The 20,885-nt window shown below is 44.9% G+C and overlaps 1 protein-coding gene across 6 annotated transcripts in view; it reads left to right on the forward strand.

Annotated features, from left to right (window-relative positions):
* zmiz1a (zinc finger, MIZ-type containing 1a) overlaps positions 1-20,228 on the forward strand; it is a 107,354-nt gene extending 87,126 nt beyond the window's left edge. For 2 of the 6 annotated variants that reach the window (XM_026189863.2, XM_080287761.1), the window contains 18 exons: positions 11,327-11,462; positions 13,355-13,469; positions 13,596-13,816; positions 13,911-14,112; positions 14,217-14,498; positions 14,603-14,779; positions 14,942-15,010; positions 15,154-15,319; positions 15,460-15,601; positions 16,559-16,769; positions 16,953-17,058; positions 17,185-17,345; positions 17,454-17,521; positions 17,603-17,671; positions 17,756-18,033; positions 18,397-18,572; positions 19,036-19,323; positions 19,777-20,228. In XM_026189863.2, coding sequence (XP_026045648.1) covers positions 11,327-11,462; positions 13,355-13,469; positions 13,596-13,816; positions 13,911-14,112; positions 14,217-14,498; positions 14,603-14,779; positions 14,942-15,010; positions 15,154-15,319; positions 15,460-15,601; positions 16,559-16,769; positions 16,953-17,058; positions 17,185-17,345; positions 17,454-17,521; positions 17,603-17,671; positions 17,756-18,033; positions 18,397-18,572; positions 19,036-19,323; positions 19,777-19,884 — 2,975 coding nt within the window. In that variant the 3' untranslated portion in view covers positions 19,885-20,228. Of the gene's footprint in view, positions 1-1,552; positions 1,863-4,795; positions 4,869-11,326; positions 11,463-13,354; positions 13,470-13,595; positions 13,817-13,910; positions 14,113-14,216; positions 14,499-14,602; positions 14,780-14,941; positions 15,011-15,153; positions 15,320-15,459; positions 15,602-16,558; positions 16,770-16,952; positions 17,059-17,184; positions 17,346-17,453; positions 17,522-17,602; positions 17,672-17,755; positions 18,034-18,396; positions 18,573-19,035; positions 19,324-19,776 lie in introns of those variants that run through there. The other 4 variants (XM_080287765.1, XM_080287763.1, XM_080287762.1 and 1 more) reach the window with 4 other exon arrangements.
* The last annotated feature ends 657 nt before the right edge of the window (positions 20,229-20,885 follow it).

Below are 20,885 nucleotides of genomic sequence, written 5' to 3' on the forward strand. Positions count from 1 at the left end.
ACTAGAGGAAAGTGTAGGCATCCTTTGTTACTGACCCAATCAACCTTACAGACTTTTATATTTAATTACTGCTGAGTAAGTGCAGGGCTCTGAATTATTAACAGGAAACTGGGTTTATTTTTAGCAGACGGGCCTCTCTTCTGACACTCTCCAGTGGTTCATTTTAGATGATGCAACCCCCAAAACTACCTTCAGAACTTTACTATTAATTTTATAGAAATAAAACTCACGGGGAAACACTTATTATGGAAGCTGCATTTGCTGCCTCTGGCTGATTGGGCCCTCTATCACACACTCCTTAATTGGTTTGGTTTATACAGTTACAAGCGAATTCATTTTAGTAATATCCCAGCTGACAGGACAGTGCAGTTGTACTCAACACACTCACACACACACACACACACAGAAGACTTTGTTCTTGTCAAAACCGGATGAGCAAATGATTTAAATCCTCCTTTTGTTCAGGGTTGACTGATCTGGCACCCACATCTCAGGACCTCAGCCAACACCCCCACCATCATCTCCCCCCCAGGGGCTTTCGACACACCCTTTTAAAGTTATATTTCTGGCCAACAATGCCTCTGTTGTGTCTGTGCGTTTCGATTATGCGTGGGACATTTGTGAAACTGTTAATGACTGCGTACGCTGCACAAAAACCACACAAAAGAAAAACTTCTCTCAGCTGTCACGAGGCCCGTGGGCTTTTCCCTCTTCTTTATTTGACTGTGCGGCCCCATCTTAGCATTTAGGTAAGGGCAGCGAGAACAACGTCGGGTTAGGTCTTTCCTGTTCATTATTAAGAGGTGGGCGCGCAAAGACAATGAACTCAGATTCACCCTTGTGTGCCTCGCATTTTTATTCATCTACTTCAGATATTCTGCTAATCTCTGGTGTGTCTTCTTAGCTGGATGTGCAAAGTGGCCGCTGTCAGATTTTATTGTCCTGCGGACAGGAGTCCCCCTCTCTGATAAGCCCGATAACTTACTTCTTGTCTGTCTTTGAAAAGATTGATCTTTTTTCTTCTCCCACTTCCTTCCTCGTGTGTAGGCTTCCAGCCAGCGTTTTAAGCTCCACCCATTTATGCAAGTTTGCAATCTGAGCTTGCAGGGTTTTTCTGTTTTGTTTTTTTTCTTCTGGTTTTCTTTGCCCTTCCTGACAAATGGCAGTCACATTGCTGGATCATGCATGTGTGTGTTCCACAGTGAACTGTGTAACAGCTTAGAGAGACAGAGCAATGGAGAGCTAGAGCCTACACATCAATAACGGCACCTTACAACTGAGGTGAGAAGCGCTGCAAATATCTTGCCGTCTCTATCGCTAGTCCTGTTTGTCTGCGTCGCCTCGCTGTCTTTATCTCTTCCTCTCATCCTCCCTCCTCCACTGCTCCCTCTTGTCTATCCACCCCCCCTCCTCCTCCTCCTCTCTGCTGTCTCAAGAGTGTGTTGGAGCCGGTAGCAGGTACAGCAGGAGCCCATTAGTGCAGAGCCCTGCTCTGATTGGATAAGCTGGAGAAACTGGGAGACTGCCTCTGAATAATTGATGTGCATTGTGCAGACGCTGGACAAGGGAAAAAGACAGATCAGAGAGCAAGGAAGGAGAAAGAAAGCGAAAAGAGAGCGAGAGGGAGAGAAGGGAGAAAGACAGGAGAGGACAGAGGAAGTAAGAAAAGAGTGAGCAGAGTGAGAGATCTGTGCAGAGAGTGAGAGTGATAAGGCACAGGCACAGGAGGCTTGGAAGCAGCAAAAAGCTTTGAGAGTTGCCACTGGCCTCTGCAGAAACAGGAGCATTTGTGACACTTGAGTCTTTTCTCTGCGCTATGAAGGGAATGAGATGAGATGTGCAGGGACTTTGCCCGGCTCTGGGTAAGTGTCAGAGAGAGAGTGTGTGTGTCTGTGTGTGTCTGTGTGTGTGTGCGCTCCCCCCTCCACGTGCCTCTCTAGCACAGAACTATTTGGCGTATTAAGCGAGTGTGTTTGTATGCATAGCGGATGATCAGGGGGTTAGCAGAGGCCAGTTGAGCAACTGCTTTTGATCTATGATTGATACAAGAAGAAAAAGCAACAATTAGCTGCAGTGTTTCTTTAAAGTATGTTATTTTAGTACATTTAAAATAGGAATAATCATTTCAGCTGTGCCTTGACATTTGTGCATTTCAGGCTTAATAATACGGGCTTCTAGCTTTGTAGTAGTGTAACACACCGGTCGCTCGCACCAGAGAGGATCAGAAGAGATCAGCTGACCACAGGTTGACCTACATGCTGTTCTGTCATAGGGGTTACACTGACTGCCTGTTTCGTGTGTGCAAACACACACTTCGCAGTGCATTACACTTAGGTTGTTTTAAGTTTTATCTTGAGTTAGGATTTAGGGTTGTCAGTTTAACATTACAATTATAGAAATGCTACAATGCTACACTATGATTGTATGAGCCCTGGTGGCTATGCAGCATCGTACAGCTAGTAAAATCCTTCAGATTTATGAAATGTAAGAGAGGTCGTGCTCATGTTGGTGTTAGGAGTACGTGCGTCAGTGTCCCTCTTTCAGTCAGGAAAAGATGACCCACTTTTCCATTGTGGATTCTTTTTTTAAGTTGTTGACCTGTGCTTGGAGCCAGAGCCTGTCTGCTTGTCCACTCATTAGGAGAGAAGAAGAGAGAGGAGGAAGGAGGGGGTGTAGAGTGTAGTCATGGAAGGACAATGCAGTTGGATGAGTGCACAGAAAGGCTTCTTTTTTTCTTTCAGTCTTTCAGTGATGCTGAAAAGTGTTTAATGTCCGCCGTGTTGTCAGCTGTGCGTCTTTTAAAGGGTAACAGAATTTGAATGAGCAAAGGGCAGCCAGGCAATAAAAACACGAGGGCGCTGCAGGGGATTCAATCAGTGTTTAATCTAACCTTAAAACTGACAAGTTAATTAGCAAATGGCTCTTGTAAACAATATCGTAACCATTCACTGACCGGCGGTTAAAAAAGAAAGAAAGAAATATACATATTTATATTATGGCACAATATGACTTCCAGCTAGCGGTAGTGGCGCTGCAGCACTTCCTGTTAGCCTGAGCAGGGTGTAAACCACTGAAACCGTCTGCATCCTCAACCTCGCAGCCACATGCAGCCGCTCTCCCCCTCTAGCCTTCCTCCTTTCTCTCTGACTCCAGCGCTTTGTTTGTATCACTTACTCCACACACTTTGGTGAACCCCAGTGAGTGCACTCTGAGTACTTCCCATCAGGCTGTTTAGTGACTCATTCCTGACATTTGAACTGGATGTGTTTGTGTGTGTGTGTGTGTGTGTGTGTGTGTGTGTGTGTGTGTGTGTGTGTGTGTGTGTGTGGCCTACTTTGTTTTTGCAGTTTGTTTTGCCTTTTTTTTTTCTTTTCTGTGAATCATTACCATGCCTTACATGTGTCACTCCACCCACCACGAGCAAGTGTGGCCCGAGCGAAACAGCGTTCGATTTATGACTGGAGAATCTGAGCAAGGGATTTCTGGCAGGACAAGCCGATGCCGGGTATTGATGTGATCAGTGGGGGAGGAGCAATAGGGCAGGACAGCAGGAAGTGTTTCAGGAAACAGTGAAATTCTCCATTCTTGGCGTTGACTTCCCCCATCTAGTCGAGGTGTGCTGATGGCCTCTCATGGCCGCTCCTCGTGAAATCGCTGTTTACTGATTCATGTGCAAAAAACAAAAAACCCAGCTTCCGTAGCTGGAATTTCATCACTTTTTAATCATTGTCTTAGATTATGAAAGAGCAGCCGCGGGAAATCTCAGAATTTCTGATTGTGTTTTTCACCCTAATGATTTCATTGAAGCAACAACAGTGTGAGATGAAAGACTCATTGTGGAAGTTGAGACAAGTAGCGTGTCTAGTTATAATTAAGCATGTGATATTTGCTCGTTCCCTCCAGTGGTGGCGAGCTGCACGTGGCTGATAAGAGCAGTTCATTCACAGCTTGCTCCTCTCTGATGTTCTTTCGAGCTATTCGAGGTGCTTTACTGTTTAAGCACATCTTCCCTGACGCCAAGAGACCGAATGTGTTTGTTTGCTCACCAGCACAGACCGCAGATTTCATATTTACTTTAGCTGCTTTTCTGTCCTTGTATGCGAGCATGCTTGTTTCCAGATTCCTTTGAGTGCAACAGTGCATTTTGTTTTATTGTGGATTGTGGCTGTGTGATCACGGACGGATGCTGGTGACATCCCGCCCCCCACGGCTGAGAAGTTTATGGAGGACATGCTCTGTTGCATCTGATGCAAGTCACCTGATTTTCATACTCCCAGTTATAGCAAATGTACCCAAAGCAAGCATGAAGATTTCCCCGCACGAAAGATTTAAGGGAAGCAAAACGAGTCCGCAACTATTTAAGTTGCATGTCCCTGTAAACCAACTATTTTAAGGTTTTGGACTTTTGGTTGGTTAAACAAGCAGTAAATAATCTGTAGATTAACCAAAACGTATATTTTGATTTTACTGAACGAGCATTTTAGGATGCATATGTGTTATATACAAAGGATTGGCTTGGCTTTTGTAGTTTAATATATTATATATGGCACACATAATGAAAATATCTATTGCATCAGAGCGACCATTTAAATCTGCAATAAATACTATGGCAGGAAATGTGAATCTTTGCAGGGAGTCTCAGTCAAGCTCAGCTTACCTGCAAATGGATACATTAAAAACATAATAAAGAGTGTTTTTGGTGGCAGCACGGAGATCCTCCAGCACTTTCAACCTTCTGCTCAGATCTAGCCGTCATACTGCATTATGTTTGGTGTTTATTCTGATTCTCATAACTCTGCCACATTTAAAAATGTGTAATTTGAACCCCACAGAAACCAGCACCTGCAGGAGATGTCAGAGTGATTCAGGTAGAGCTACCCTCCCTTTTGGGCTGCAGCATCTCTTTTGGCTTGTGACCCACACACACACATCCAGGGGAGGAGGGGATCTGCCTACTCCCTCCATCTCCACCTGTCCTCTTGTCTAGCATCCTTCCATCCATCCTCCACCCCCCCCTCTGTCCTCATATCTGGTGTACAGCCAGAGGTTGAGGATGGAAGTCTTCCCGATAAGGAAGTCGCTTTGCTTTTCAGTTCAAATTAACAAAAAGCAATAATCAAGTCTTTTTGAAAAATCCAAACAAAACGAGGCACTTTCAAGCTAGAAGATCTGGAACACTGTGATTCGTGTGAACGTTAAACTAAAGGCTTGGTTTTGGTCGACTGTGATTTTTTGACATAGAGCTTTCTCTCTGCAGGGCATGTTTGAGTTGTTCTGCCTCCAAGCTGTTGAGACTAAAGCCCATTTGATATGCTCTTCTCTTGGAAGAAGTTGGCTTAACAGAGAGGGGGCAGGAAGGGGGATATCATTGACTGCTTAAATGGCTTCCATTACACTTCGGCAAAAAGCATGATTTTTTTTTTCCACAGGATTTTATATCCCCTCCATATTTGTATTTTGCATAATATTTTGTACCCACACAGCATAATTCTACCTGCCAGTGTTTTACAGACCTCTGCTTTTGATATCTATTATAAATTGCTTCTTTTTTTTCTTTTTTATCATCCCACACATTGTCTCAGAAGGCTTCTTTGTCTAGTGCCGCAGTGTTCATGCTCAGAAAGTGTAATTTTTCATGTAGTATTTTCTTTTTGTGTGTGTGTGTTTTGTTATCAACAAAAACTACAGTAGAGCTGCATGTTCGGTGTTACATGTCTCTATCAAAGCGTGCCGCGACTTGTGACAGAGGCTTTTTTTCTTTTTTTGTGTGGTAATTTTAGGATCAGGCTTGATGTGAGAGTGTACAGTATGAGGGATGTGCATTCCTGCTGAAGATTAAACTGATTAAATCCTCCACAATTAGGACAATGCTTTTGCTGAATGTGGCTCAAACGTGTTTGAGCTTTTGTGCAAACCAACCTCATTAAGCTATTTAACCGAGTTTATACTTTGCAGTTGCTTCTTCTGTCAGAATCGTACAAAGAGGAGTATGAGCAGCAAGAAATCTCTACCTGTTTCTACTTCATAAAACTCCTTCAGCCGTTCTTTGTGTTGCCATCCAAACTAATGAGGCTCAGAAAGTCTTATGTAACATCTCCTTTTTAGCAGCTTTCTTGAAAGCAGCTAACCCTTAAATATGTATGCATAAAACAGCCAAGCCCTCCAGCTGCTACGTGATACTGTGTCAGTAATAGATATTCCATATCAGTATCATGGTATCACAGTGCAGTCATGGCTGTAACTGCAGTCTTAAGAGGAAACAGGTGCACTTCTCTTGCACTGAATTTCAGTTGCCATGCAAGCTTTAAAAAAAAAGAAAAGGGAAAGGGCTGACACTCCGGAGCACTCTTCTCATACAGGCTTTGAAAACTCAACAGTACTTTCTTTTAGTCGCAGTTCACAGTATTTAGACATCAGCTCTTTTCTTTTGCTTACCACATTTGTACTGTTTTAATTCCATTTTGGAAACATGGCTGCCATAATATACTTTTGATAATGCACCTCAGCTGATGCTGTCTTTACGTTCTTCTGCTGAAAATGAACCCTCCCCCCCCCCCGTGGTGGGGCAGTTTTACCCAGCTTCTTTTCTTAATGTTTGCGTATTGATCATATATAAAGCGACTTCACATCTAAAGTCATTTTTATAAAATGTGTGACATGCCAGTGCTTTCCCCCCGCCAAAATGGCCTGTCTGTTTTGTTTTTTAATTTACTTTTATTTATACACACTATAATTACGCTGTATTAAATGCGTGGTGAACTCTGTTCCTCTTTTAATGCAGATGTCACCCTCTGAAATAGTCGTTTGAGTGGGTGGAAGTTCACTTTACCTCTGCACTTGGCATGCTCAGACACAGGGCTGCTTCGCTGTGTTCACTCTTTAAATCTTTAACCACACAATAGTACACTTAGTACAGTGATTTAGGGCCACAGCACAGCAGCACTCTTTTGCTGTTGCCTTCAGCATCTTTGCTGAAAGTTGAATACCTTGCGCTTATACGTGGCAGAGCACCGGCTTCATATTTCAGAACAGGTCAGGTGTTTATCAACAAAGTGGGGTCGCTGTCTTGCGGCTAACTCAATTATATTAGGGAGGATACATTTAAAGTATTAGCAATCTGTCAGGATTTCTAAGGGAAATGATATGCTCAGTAGCAGAAGGCTTTTACCGCACACGCAGATGCTTACACACACACAGCACTGCCAGAGTTCATAGTAATTAGCATTTGGGTTTCCTTGTAAAAAGGACTTGTACATACACTCTGTCATTAGTTAATGGGCCTTGCAGCCTGTTACCAGGGCTTATTCTCCCTCCCTTCTGCTCCCAGAGGGGCTGAGGTGAGGTGAGAATGAGCCAGGGCTTCTGCTATCAGTCAGCCATATAGCATTAAATACAGCTTGAGTGAGGAGGACCCATATGTCTCTGGGCATTATTCAATTAAAAGTCCCAGCTTCTAAGAAACGGAGATGGTTGGAACGGGTTCACGAGAGCTTCAGCTTATGTCCGGCTTTCCCTGCAGAGCAGTCTATGTGCTCAGGAGGAGGCTCTGTTTAAGGCTGGAGAATCCACTGAAACTTGTTAGAACAGAATAGTAGCTTCAGATGAGCCCCAGAGGCTTGAATGTCACCGTTGTCTACAGATATTAGTCAGGCAGATCAGTAACTGTGGTTTTAGTCATGTATTACGAAGAAGCGCTTGACTCTGTCAGCTTTTTGAATGCTTTTTAGAAAGTCTCAGATGGTGAGATTAGCTTAGATAAACTCATTTGCTGAATATCTGTGGGCTCACCAGCTGCAAGTCAAGGACAAGGAGATTCTCTATTAAATGCTTTCGATAGAATTTGATGATGGAACTATTTAAAAGCACAGCACGGCGTAACTGAGAGCTGACTCTTCGATGCAGGTAAAAACAGCAGTTTATGATGTTATTGTTGTGAAAGACTGCCAGACTGATGCGTCGAGAAAGTAGTTTCAGGAACACTTTCTCCATCAGCTACAATCTCTATACTTTTTTACCCAACTGTAAATTGTCAGCACATTATCAAGTAGCCCTGACAGTGTAGCTATTCAGCAGAAATAGGATAATCTCACCGTTTAAAGCTAGATGTAGCCACTGTGAGTAACCCGTTGTTTAGTGGATGAGTGTTGTGAAGCCTTTAGGTTACCAAGTGGTTTGTTTGGTTTTTTGTGGGGTAGGGGGTTGGAGCCAGAAGTGGGCATGCTTGGGTTATATATTGTAAACTCATTCTAGCTTTTTTAAATGACCCACTAGCTTTTCACCTGTGACTATGCTGATTTGTCTGCAGATAATTTACGTTACAGTGCACCGGCTACACGTGCAGCTTAAAGATGTACAGCAGGAATGATCACTTGATCGTCGGGTGGAAAGAGTAACTGTGAACTGTGTCAAGACCCACCTGACTCCAGACTTTTCATGAATGGTGACATTTATATAGGAATAAGGACCAAAACACTTTAAATGTCAGGCTGGTACAGAAACGTAAATACGTTTAATTGTGCTGTAAAATTTGGGCTTTTTATGATGTTTTTTGAGCCTCAAGTGGCCATTTGTGGAACTGCAGTTTCAGACTTAGATTATACCATTATGTAAAAGAAGGAAGGGGGGCATCAGTTGGGAAGACAGCGAGGGTAGTCGTACAGACCGGGTACAAATTTTCGTGTTCCCTTAGATGATTTTTTTGTGGAACACCACGTCAATTTGGATTTCCCGGAATGTTGGAGCAGACCAACATAACCTGAGGTAGCGATCCAAGATGGCAGCACTGAACATAAACAGTACTAAAACTGTAGACTTTGAACCTGTTTTGCCACTGTTGTGTATTTGTAACTCACTAAATGTGACTGATTGGGCTTTATCCACGAATGTGTTTTTTAAGAGCATAAAAATAAGTATTATGCCGTGTTGCTAGTGATACCTGAATGGCTCTAAGTTGGTAAGAACCAAAATAAATTTTCCCTCACTGTATCTGGAACGCGCTAACTCGGGAGTGACGCAACTCCAAGATATCTGGAACACAGCAACAGAGAGACAGGGAGCCGGATTTAAACGCAAGGAAAAAGTGAAGTAACGACGCATTTCGAGGATATTGTAGACTGCAGGCCTTAAGCCCCATGTATGTTCTCCCATAGCAGTATTGAATTCACAAAATTAAGACCTGTGTCAAAATGATGCATTAAAAAAAGTTTCCCAGCACACAAAATATGTATAATTAATAAATTGGGCTAAAATAGAAGGCTCCGATTGAAGAGCCATTTGGGAGCCATAAGAGCCAGCTCTTCTAAGGGAACCGAGCCAGAAGACCTCCCATCACTCTTAAAAGTACCATTTCCCAAAGCTGAACTATCTCAGTAATCTTGCTGGTTTCAGGATTCTCTCATTCTTAAGTAAAGTTGCAATCATGTTAAAGTTACCAGAGAATAGAAACATGGCATTCTTTAATATTAGAAACAAAAGACGGAAGAGAGTGAGAAAGGCTTTAAAGAAGAATCTTTAAGTAGCTGACCTTAACTTGTCTCAACCAGCCAGCTGTTAGCACCTTCAGAACAAACTGAAGGCTTTAGTTTCATCTTTCTATTCATTCAATGGGAATGAATAGAAAGATGAAATAAAGAGAGGTGTAATGAGACGGAGACCTTGTCTTTATATTCTTCTGTTTTTGTTGGCTGGGTTGTCTGCACGCTTGACATCTGCACCTCATGTTCTCCATTAGCGAAGTCAACAAAACAACTTAATGGATAGTAGTAGAGACAGATGCCATCAGAATGCTATTTAAATTTGTATGAGGACCGAGGGCGTGCGGGGCTCTGTAAAGAGGAGGGCCGTAAAGAGGTAAAGCGAGAGGAGTATGGCGGGCGAGTTGTGGGTGTGTGATAGTGTTGGCAGAGGTTTTAACACAGGGGGCTGTGAGGTGAAAACAAGGTCATGTACACTGTACTAAGCTCGCTAAATATGCACGACGCCCAGAGCAGACCCTCACTCTATTATGAATGACATCTGGCCTTGGCAGCTTGTTAGATTCAGTAGCTCATAACCACGCTGATGTGATAAGTCGCCATTGCTCTCTTTTGTCCTCTGCCTGTCTCTCCCTGCCTCAAAGCAACTCCCATCACTCGAGCTTGGAGTTTTAGGTCTAAATGGTGGGTTGCCTGTTGAAGAGACAGTCCCTCTGTGTGGAGGTGGTGATTTAGTGGGGAGATAAGCTCTCCGTAATGGCAGGGTGGAATAATTCCTCTTTAACTAGGAGGCTTGGCTCTCTCCACCCTGCAGAGGAAAATGTAACCGCTCCTCTCCTTTATTTTTTCCCTTCTCTCCTTTCTTTGTTGTTCCTTTCACTCCTCGTCATTTTCGAGTGACTTCAGAAATAATCACTTGTCATGTCATGTTTTTAATTTCCTTTCATTTAGATCATTTAGACATAGTGTAAATCTTAATGCAGTGCCAATTTCAGTGTCATGGACTTTGTAACACCCCCTCCGCCCCAAACCTAGTAACAGCACCTTCTAAAAGCTGCTGTATCTGGCTCTACAAGGCTATAAATAGCATCTTAAACTATTTAATAAAATGATGAACATGGTAACCTTTCTTTTGTTAGGCTGATGTTTGTCAAGGCAACTTTCAAATAACCCATCGATTAAAAAAAAAAAGAAGACAACTTGATTGGCATTGGGGAAAAAACACAACAAAATCAAATAAAATTGGCACATCATTGGAACAAGAACAAAAAATCCCAACTCTTATCTTCATGAAGGCGGGATGAGAAGGCTGTCTGATTAGTCCTTAGAGACATGAGAGGACAACGAGGCAAAGAATAAAGTGGTGCTGATGAATGAAGGAAGTGGAGGACTGAAGATGTTACTGTTTCTTACTTTCTACACGGCTCTTATCTGTAACCCCAATCACTCACTGGTGTCTGCCTCTCACGCTCCATTTCAGCTTTTTCCTCACAGTGGCAGAGAAAACTGGGAGGTCCTTTGTGCTGTACATAGATCTCAGTTTATATTTGACTCTGCAGGTTGATATGACGTGTAAGGCAGCTGTTGTGGAAACTACACAGAGCGATTGATAATGGAAGTGTTGCATTAGGCTGCCCCCTGGAGGCTTTAGCAGTAACATCAAGCTGCAACCGTTAGACACCTGTAATTGTGTTTATTGAAGGAAAACTTTAAAACTCTGTTATAAGCGACATTCTGTGTGATCATTTGCAACCATAGAGCCATAAACATGCGTCTGATAATACATAAGTACCCAGTGCAGACCAGTTGTGCACACGAGGAATCATGAACCTGTCATTGTGCTCTCCTTGCAGCCCTGCTGTCGTCGTGGTGCGAGGAGCTGGGTCGCCTCCTCCTTCTGCGTCACCAGAAGAACAGACAGAACGAACCGCAGGGGAAAGTCCCCATGCAGCCCGGCATGAACAGCATGAAGCCCGGCCTCACGCACAGGTGAGATACATGCCCTGTCAGATTACAAAGCCTGCTGCAGTTGGCTCTCAGTAAAGTCACATTTTCAATAAAGTGTGTGGTGGGAGGAAACTGCATCTGAATAACCAGTGTACAATATATTGCCAGCTTCCCATGCATGTGAACTTGAGACATCCCATTCTAAGTCCATAGGGTTTAATATTATGTCGGCCCAGCCTCTGCAGCTATAACAGCTCCAACTCTTCTAGGAAGGCTTTCCACAAGGTTTAGGAGTGCTTATGGGAATTTTTCACCATTCTGAGATCACACACTGATAATGGACGATGAGGCCTGGATAACAGTCTCCACTCTAATTCATCCCGAAGGTGATCTGTCAGGTTGAAGTTAGGACTCTGTGCAGACCAGTCAAGTTCTTCCATACCAAACTGTTTCCACAAAGTCCAAAATGTTAAAGCATTAAGAGTTTCTTTTACTGGAAGTAAGGCGCTGAGGCCAACTGCTGAAAAACAGCCCCACACTATAAACCCCCTGCACCAAACTTTACATTGGGTACAGTGCAGTCAGACAAGAAGCATTCTCCTGGCAACCGCCAAACCCAGACTCACCCATCGGATTGCCAGATGGAGAAATGTGATTCGTCAGTCCAGGCAATACGTCTCCACTGCTCTCGAGTCCAGTGGCGGCACGCTTTACATCACTGCATCTGACACTTTGCACTGAGCTTGTGATTTAAGGCTTGGATGCAGCTGTTTGGCCGTGGAAGCCCATTCCATGAAGTTTGCCACACACTGTGAAGGCCGCAGGAAGTTTTGAGGTCTGTAACGACTGACTGCAGAAAGTTGGCGACCTCTGTGCACTGTGCGCCTCAGCACCTGCTGACCCCACTCTCTGATTTTACGTGGCCTACAACCTCATGGTTGAGTTGTTGTCGTTCCCAATCACTTCCACTTTGTTATAACAGCTGACTGATATTTAGCAGTACAGGGGGCGTCCTATCACAGTACCAGCTTGGAGTTCCTGAGAGCAACATGTTCTTTCACAGATCATTGTAGAAACAGTCTGCATTCTTAGGTGCTTAAATTTATACACCGTAGTCATGGAAGTGATTGGAACACGTGAGTTCAATGAATTGGATGGGTGAGTGAATACTTTTGGCAATATAGTGTTTATAAGGCATCAGAGGAAGTCATTAAAGAAATTAAGGTTCACATCTAACATTCAGGCCTCATGAGGGTTTCCACTGATTGGAGAAAAGCCAGAAAAATTTGTGGAAGTGAAGTGATGTGAAGTGCAAGGGCAAACCTAGAGGGAAGACAGATGTGAGGTAATGCTTTTAGAGAACAGCATGTGCTCGGACCTCTCTCAAAAAAACAAAAAGAGAAGGGGGAAAAAAAGCCTGGAGTTAGCCAAGAGTCCTGTTTGCTTCTGCTGAAGATCTTGGGATAATGTGTATTTATGAGGAAATATTGAACATGTCGTCCATTCTGAGAGCTAACCTCTCAGGGAAAACAGGGTGCCTTCCAAGAGCAGCAGTTCCCTCCCACACTGCTGGCCACTTGCCTCTCCCCTCATGGAGACTTAGCTTGTTTATCATGTGTAACAGAATCTCGTATTTTACTCTATTTGTTTTAAATCTGAACGCTAAACATTCCAGATGTGTACTACCTATCCATATCCGAAGAACTTAGATGTTTACCGGTGCATGCGGACAGACGAGTCCTTATCGGCACATTTGGAAATTTTGACTCATCTTACTTGTGCAATCATTAGCAGATTTCCTGGCTCGAAATGTGGTGTGAAACTCAACGCCAGACATTTAAATTGAATGAACATTTCGGCTTAAGAAACCCTAGAGTTACTCAGAACTTTAAGTGACATCAGGCACATTGTTTGTGTTTTGATCTGTTTTCCAGTGATGGCTCATTTCCCTATGACTCTGTCCCCTGGCAACAAAACGCCAACCAGCCCCCTGGGTCATTGTCCGTGGTTACAACAGTGTGGGGCGTTACCAACACATCACAGAGTCAGGTATGTCCATGCATGAAAAGCACCCACTCTGTAATTATATGAGTTCAGCAAACAGTTTTAAGACAGGTTTATTGCACAAACCTAGCAGATAGTTTCACTTCCTCTTTGATTCTTTGTTAAATATAGGTGCTAGGCAACCCAATGGCAAACAGCAATAACCCCATGAATCCTGGGGGTAACCCAGTGGGATCGGGCATGTCTGGCAATGCAGCAGGGCTCAATTCACCCCAGTTCAATGCGCAGCAGCAACAATTCCCAAATAAAGGCGGTTCCAGCCAATCATACATGCAGCAGAGCATGTACGGCAGGCCCGGCTACCCCGGTGGTCCTGGAGGATACAGTGGGAGGTGAGAAACAGGATACCAGTCTTCTTTTTTATTCTTTAAGACAGCAGCTCCGGTTTTAAAAGAGTGGTTAAAACATAAATCATGTGTTCATCAGTTACTCTGGAGGCCCGAATGCACCACCAGGAGGTATGGGAATGGCCTCCCACACACGTCCTCCTGGTGACTTCACCCAGCCAGCTGCTGCAGCTGCAGCTGCTGCTGTTGCTGCCGCTGCTGCTACCGCGACAGCCACTGCAACAGCCACTGTAGCGGCGCTGCAGGAAACCCAGAATAAAGACATGAACCAGTATGGACAGGTACAGTACACATCTGCTATGAGGCAAACAGTTTGATGGAGGAAGATGTTAGGTAACTACCTGCTGCAAAATGTAGCCATTAATTATTCGGTTGTTTTCTCCAGATGTGTCCATCGTTCCAGATGGGCCATGCTCCAGCCTACAATAGCCAGTTTATGAATCAGCCAGGCCCACGAGGTCCCCCTGGGGGAATGAATCCATCCAGCATGGGATCTGCCATGAACAACCCCAATATGAGCGGGCCTCCAATGGGTATAAACCAGGCGAGAACCCCAGGCATGACGCCTTTTGGAGCTCACAGCCAGAGGATGCCTCAGCAAGGTTATCCCGGTGGACCTCGACAGGGCATACCCATGCAGGGGATAAAGAGGCCATATCCTGGGGATGTGAGTGGAAATATCAGACATGAATATTCTTCTTGTTGTAGCACCTGAGACATGTATATATATATAATGTCTTTTCTTCTTTTTTTTTAACTTTCTTCTTGAAGGGAAGCTATGGAGGTCAGCAGTATGGGCCAAACAGTCAGTTCCAACAGCAGGGGCAGTATCCCTCATCAAATGCCTCCAGACCATTGCCCTCTCCTAACTACCCCAGCCAGAGGATGCCGGGGCAACAGGGCCAAGGGCAGTACCCGCCTGGCATGCCCATGAGCCAGTACTACAAGGTTTGTTAGTCCATCATTTATGCATACTCAGGGTCAGAAGGGGGGCAAAGGAAGCGAATTATTCAGAAGATCAGGACGTTTGAACCCTTGTCACCTAAACTATAGTGCATCCCTGGCACTAAAGGGAACTGTATCAATTCCTTTTTGCTTTTCCTTATTCAGCAGGAGCCCTTCAACGGTCAGAGCACCAACTTCTCTGGAGGCGGATACTCTTACGGCCAAGGCAGTGGGGTATGTTTTTCCTTCGTACCCATGTAAAAGTGCAATTTCAGTTTTAGCAGGTGAAGACATTGGTGCCAGATTTGAGCCTTTCATGTCTGTGAAATGACTTTAACAGATCTTTTGATTATTGCACTTCCCCCACCTTTCTTTAGCCCCCCAGGCCTGGTAACTACCCACACTCTCCAGTCCCCGGAAACCCCACACCTCCCATGACCCCGGGAAGTAGTATTCCGCCGTATCTGTCGCCAAACCAGGATGTGAAGCCCCCGTTTCCAGCCGACATGAAACCAAATATGACAGCGCTTCCGCCCCCTCCAAGTAAGTACCCAAGCAGACCTGAAACGAGTCGTTCACATGACTCATTTGTCTGTTTTTGTCCTTTTTATCCTTTTATCTCACCTCCTGACATTTACATTCTGAGATTAAAAGCCATCCTCTCCCGTTTTCCTCGTCTGCAGCTATCCCCAACGAGGAACTACGTCTGACGTTCCCAGTCAGGGACGGAGTGGTGCTGGAACCGTTCCGCTTGGAGCACAACCTGGCTGTCAGCAACCACGTCTTCCACCTTCGACCGTCCGTCCACCAGACCCTCATGTGGAGGTAAAAACCTTGTAGTTTCGTATTTGTTGTTACTAGTGCAGCATGTGCACAGCAAGCTCTAAAATGGATGTGTGGTGAAAGTTGCTACATTGTGGGTGCTGTTATTTTAGGCTGTTGTTATAGCGCCACATGAATGTGACAGACATGAGATACTAAATCACATACTAAATCACGTGTTACTGCAGAGTTTATTAATAGTGAGAATCTTGATTTGTCGTAAGCTAGCACAGTGTTGCCTACATACAATCCGCTTCATTTCTTTGTATTTGACATCGAAGGAGGCAGATTTCTTTTTTTTTCTTTGCAAGGTTTTTGCCTTCATCAGATAATGTAATAGTGAAGAGTACACAGGAAAGGAGGGAGAGCGAGGGCCTTGGGTCAGAATCAAACCCGAGTTGTTGCATTCAGCCTTGCGACATCTCCTCACCCCCTGAGCTAAACTGGCACCCGTGTTTTTTATAAAGTGGTCTTAAGCAATAGTTCTCCAGGATTTCTGGAGATCTTTCAAAGTTTTTATTTGGACACTGCCTGCTTTTCCAGTCATTTTCAGTTCTTTCCTCATAGCTGCCAAAAACAAACAACCATGAGCCAAAAACCTGGCATATGTCTTCAGGGTGTGCAGTATGTCCTTAAAAAATAGAGTAAATTGGACACGTGGAGGGCAAAAGATGAGGTTACAGGTCTTAAAAAACAGGCAAAATCCAAAATCTGGCATCTGACCCTTCACTTGATCCATCTGCTATTCATGAAGCGTCATCAGAAATGGTCTCAGTGGATGGGTGTCTGTCAATAAGTCATCCTAAGGAAGGGAAACAAGAAAAAAACCAAAGATTGACTTTCAAACTCATTAGAATTGGTTAACCTCTGATGCCTGATGTATTGTACAGACTGTGCGGCTGTCGTTTTGTTTTTCCCAGTTTTTTCCACTAACTGTTATTCCTCTGGTTACCCTCGAAGGTCTGACCTCGAGCTGCAGTTTAAGTGCTACCATCATGAAGACAGGCAAATGAACACCAACTGGCCTGCTTCCGTCCAGGTCAGCGTCAACGCCACGCCTCTCACCATCGAGAGGGGAGACAACAAAACCTCCCACAAACCCCTGCACCTGAAGCACGTTTGCCAACCCGGGAGGAACACCATCCAAATTACGGTCACCGCATGCTGTTGTGTGAGTATTCGCATTCTCAGAGCACCGACTAGCAGCTTTGATATGTAGCGGCTTCATTCATTAGTTCAGACAAGCTGGAGTGATTTACACACACGTGATTTCAATTTGCATTGTCTGGAGTATGAATGAGATTCAGCTGTCTGTACTAATTCTGCTTGTGTTCATGGCTTCTTTTCTTTGCAGTCCCACCTGTTTGTGCTTCAGCTGGTCCACAGGCCATCTGTGCGATCCGTCCTCCAGGGGCTCCTGAAGAAGAGACTCCTCCCTGCAGAACACTGCATCACCAAGAGTACGGCTCCTTTGCGTAGTTAATGTTCAATAATACATCCGAATTCAGTGAACTCAACCCTGTTTCTCTTTATCGTTCTTTAAGCACATCTATGACTGCTCCCTCTGTGACACTTTATATTTTCAGTTAAGAGAAACTTCAGCAGCGTTGCGGCCTCGGCGGGCAACACTACTCTTAACGGGGAAGACGGCGTGGAGCAGACGGCCATTAAAGTGTCTTTGAAATGTCCCATCACGTTCAGACGCATCCAGCTACCTGCGAGGGGGCACGACTGCAAGCATGTTCAGGTTTGCGTGCATTTAAGTGGAAATAATGTTAATGGAAATGCGTGCCTGGTGTTGCAGTGAACGGAAGAATATTATCCTAATGAGGATTTGTGATGTTTCTGTCTGCAGTGCTTTGATCTGGAGTCCTACTTGCAGCTCAACTGTGAGAGGGGGACATGGAGGTGTCCTGTGTGCAAGTAAGGAGGCTTGTGTAAAAATACGTTTAGGGAATCCATCCAGTAGCTTATGTGTTGTTTTTATTCTGGTTTTTTTTATAGTAAAACTGCGTTATTAGAAGGTCTGGAGGTGGATCAGTACATGTGGGGAATCCTGAATGCCATCCAAAAGTAAGTTCACTCTGTTTAGCCTGTTTTTACACGCACAAATTGTTTAGACATGAAGCCAACATGATTTGTTTTCTCCTCCAATAGTTCAGAGTTTGAGGAGGTAACTATAGACCCCACATGTAGCTGGCGACCTGTCCCCATCAAGTCTGAGCTACACATCAAAGAAGACCCCGACGCACCGCTGGCCAAGCGCTTTAAAACAATGAGCCCGAGTCAGATGACCATGCCTAATGTGATGGAAATGATCGCACAGCTAGGGCCAGGCCCCGGCCCAGGATCTGGACCCGGACCTGGGCCGAGTCCATACCCACCACACCCCGGTCAACATGTTAGTGGCAACGGGGGAGATTACCCGGGAGCAGGTAATGAAAAGCAGGCAGCGTCCTGCAGTGTAGAATAATAACAGGAGAGTCATCTCATTTATCGGAAGAATGAGCCGTTGTGCATTTTGCAGCAGGATCTATTGATGTGTCTCTAGTGCATTAAACAAAGAAACAGCCCCAAGGAGAGTTTTATGCTGAAACTGTGTTTTAAAAAATGTTCCTGCTCTGATAAATGTTTCTCATCAGTAAAAAAAAAAGTAGAATGGGTATATCCTGTTATGTAACTGCTTTGATAAAGGTACATTTTATTTGCAACATCAGGGATTCCTCATCAAATGAGTGAGCGGGACCAAACTGCAGTTAGCCCCTTCAAAAGATGTGTTTTATCTTCTCTCCTTGTAGGCAACAGCTACCACACCCAGGGGAATTTCGACTTCCCTCACGGGAACCCCTCCGGAGGTGGAGGGGGTCCCCCTATGAATGACTTCATCCATGGACCTCAGCTATCCCATCCTCCGGACGGGCCTGGTGGTCTCCTCCCACAGGATAAGCCCCTCAGCCACAGCATGAATGATCCAGTGAGTACATCTGACTTTGGCTGCTCATGGTTTATGGGAATAAAGTTGCACATTAAGCTTTTCATATATTTGGGCTTTTTTTAATGCGATGCTAAGTTAGTCATGTTTGCTGCTTAGTCTGAGGAAGAAACTCTCTAGAGCATCTGTGCCGTACTGAACACCTGTATTTCTTATCTGACCAAGGTGCAGCCTGTGCCTCTAGCCAGCATGTGTGCTCAGTCATGCTCACATGTTCATGTCACCGTATAATGTTGCAGCTGTACATGTCTGCTGATCGCAGCTTCCATTTAGAAAGCCTGTTCCATATTATTCACGCTGGAACTCATTTCGCTCCCCCCCTTCCTTCCCCCCTTAACACTCTCTCCTTCCCTCTCTGTGTGTCTCTCTCGCTTTATCCTCCTCCTTTTTTCCCCTCCCGTCTCTCCTTCACTGTCGCTCTTTGTTTGCCCTCTCGCACTTGCAGATGTCCCATTCCGATCAGTCCCATAACTCCATGCAGCAGCAGCAGAGCTTGCATGCGTCTCCCCACCCCGGCGGCCAAACAGGGCCGCCTTTACATCACAGTGTCCAGTCAGGGCAGCCCTTGCATCACAGTGGCCAATCATCGCACCCGCCTCGCCAGTCGCAGCCTCAGCCGCAGCCTCAGCATCCCGGGCAGAACAGTCATCCTCACAGCGATCTGAACTTTAACCCCTCCTCAGATGGGCAGATGGGTCAGGGAGCCCAGGATATGCCCGAACCCTCCCTGGATGTAAGTGTGTCTGCTTTGGGTGCCGTAAGCTAACTGTTGACCTGTTGTCTGCCGCAGCTGCTCTCATCTCTCTGCTGTTTTCTGTTAACATTTGACTCTCGGCGGTAGCTGTTTATGTGCACGCTAGCATCAACTTTATTGATTGACGAATTTTATTGAATTTTATTTTTTCTTTTATTTGTATTCTTTCACTTATTGTTGCATGTGTGTTGTTGCTGCCTGTGTTTGAGTATGGTAATTTCTGTAACTGTGAGACATCTGCTGCTGCCTATCTTGGCCAGGTCTCCCTTGAAAAAGAGGTTTTTAATCTCAATGGGATCTTCCTGGTTAAATAAAGGTTAATAAATAAAATCAACACTTCATATGAAGTCACTAGAAAAGGTAAATTTGCCTTCCTTGAAAAAAAGAACAAAAGAAATCATGTTTTTGTTTTTTTCTGCCTTTCGTGCACAGTTGCTTCCCGAACTGGCGAATCCAGAAGAGCTGCTCTCGTACCTGGACCCCCCCGACCTTCCCACCAACAGCAACGACGACCTCCTCTCCCTTTTTGAGAACAACTAGCACCTTCGCCTTGCCCACGAGCCCCTCGTTCACCCCCGTGGGAGTCGTGACGTGTCGGACCACCCCGTCCACAGACGCCTGACCGACCTCCTGTTAACACTTCAAATCAGCTTTCTTATGCACTTACACACAAACGGAGAATGTGCGGCACAGGAGCACAGCTGGGGGGGGGGGGGGGGGGGGGGGGGGGCACCTGTTTGGGAACTCCTAGGGAGAGAGCAGGAGAGCCTCTCGTCCCCCACACTTCCTTCTTTCGCTTGTGCAAAGATTCAACACACCAGTTCCACCACCTCTGACTCAAAACACGCCATTTACAGCCATGTCGGTGGGCACTAAAGTGACTTCATATATACATATATATATATATGTGTGTGTGTGTGTATATATGTATACATATACATATATATATATATTAAATATTTGTGACTTTTTTTCAACTGAAAAACTGTGCAGCTATAATCATTATATGTAATCAACACAGAGGAGACAGGAGCCGTTGTGGGCTCCAGGAAAAGTGTTGTAGCTTTGTTGTTTATATAAATATCTATAATTTTCATTTTAAAAAAAAAAAGGACGAGAGTCGGCGGCAAAGACATTGTCTTGTAAGAGTGTTTTTACCCTTGAAATGTGTTCTTCCAAAACTTTGGCGTATGCCATGCCCTTTGACCTTGCCACCCCCCCACCTCCCTAGACTTCTGAATGTGTGTGTGTGTGTGTCTGTGTGTGCGTGAGGTGGTTAAATAACTGGAACTCATCAGAATCAGTGCACTGAGAGGACAAACTCAATCGTCCTTGAGTGTCAGCGGAGGAGGCGAGTGCACATAGTGTGAAATGTGGTGTGTGTGTGTGTGCCCGACTGCGAGTGTGTTTCTGCGTCCTCTTTCGTTTGCCTGCGAGCGTACGTGGAAAACAGCGGGAGAGAGAAAGTTTGAGACAGAAGAGGAGGGGGGAGGGAGGGGACAATCTAGCTTAAAGAGCTGTCTCAGCACCTGTGTATTTAT

This window comes from Astatotilapia calliptera, chromosome 13 (genome assembly GCF_964374335.1).
Source record: "Astatotilapia calliptera chromosome 13, fAstCal68.1, whole genome shotgun sequence".
Lineage (NCBI taxonomy): Eukaryota > Metazoa > Chordata > Actinopteri > Cichliformes > Cichlidae > Astatotilapia > Astatotilapia calliptera.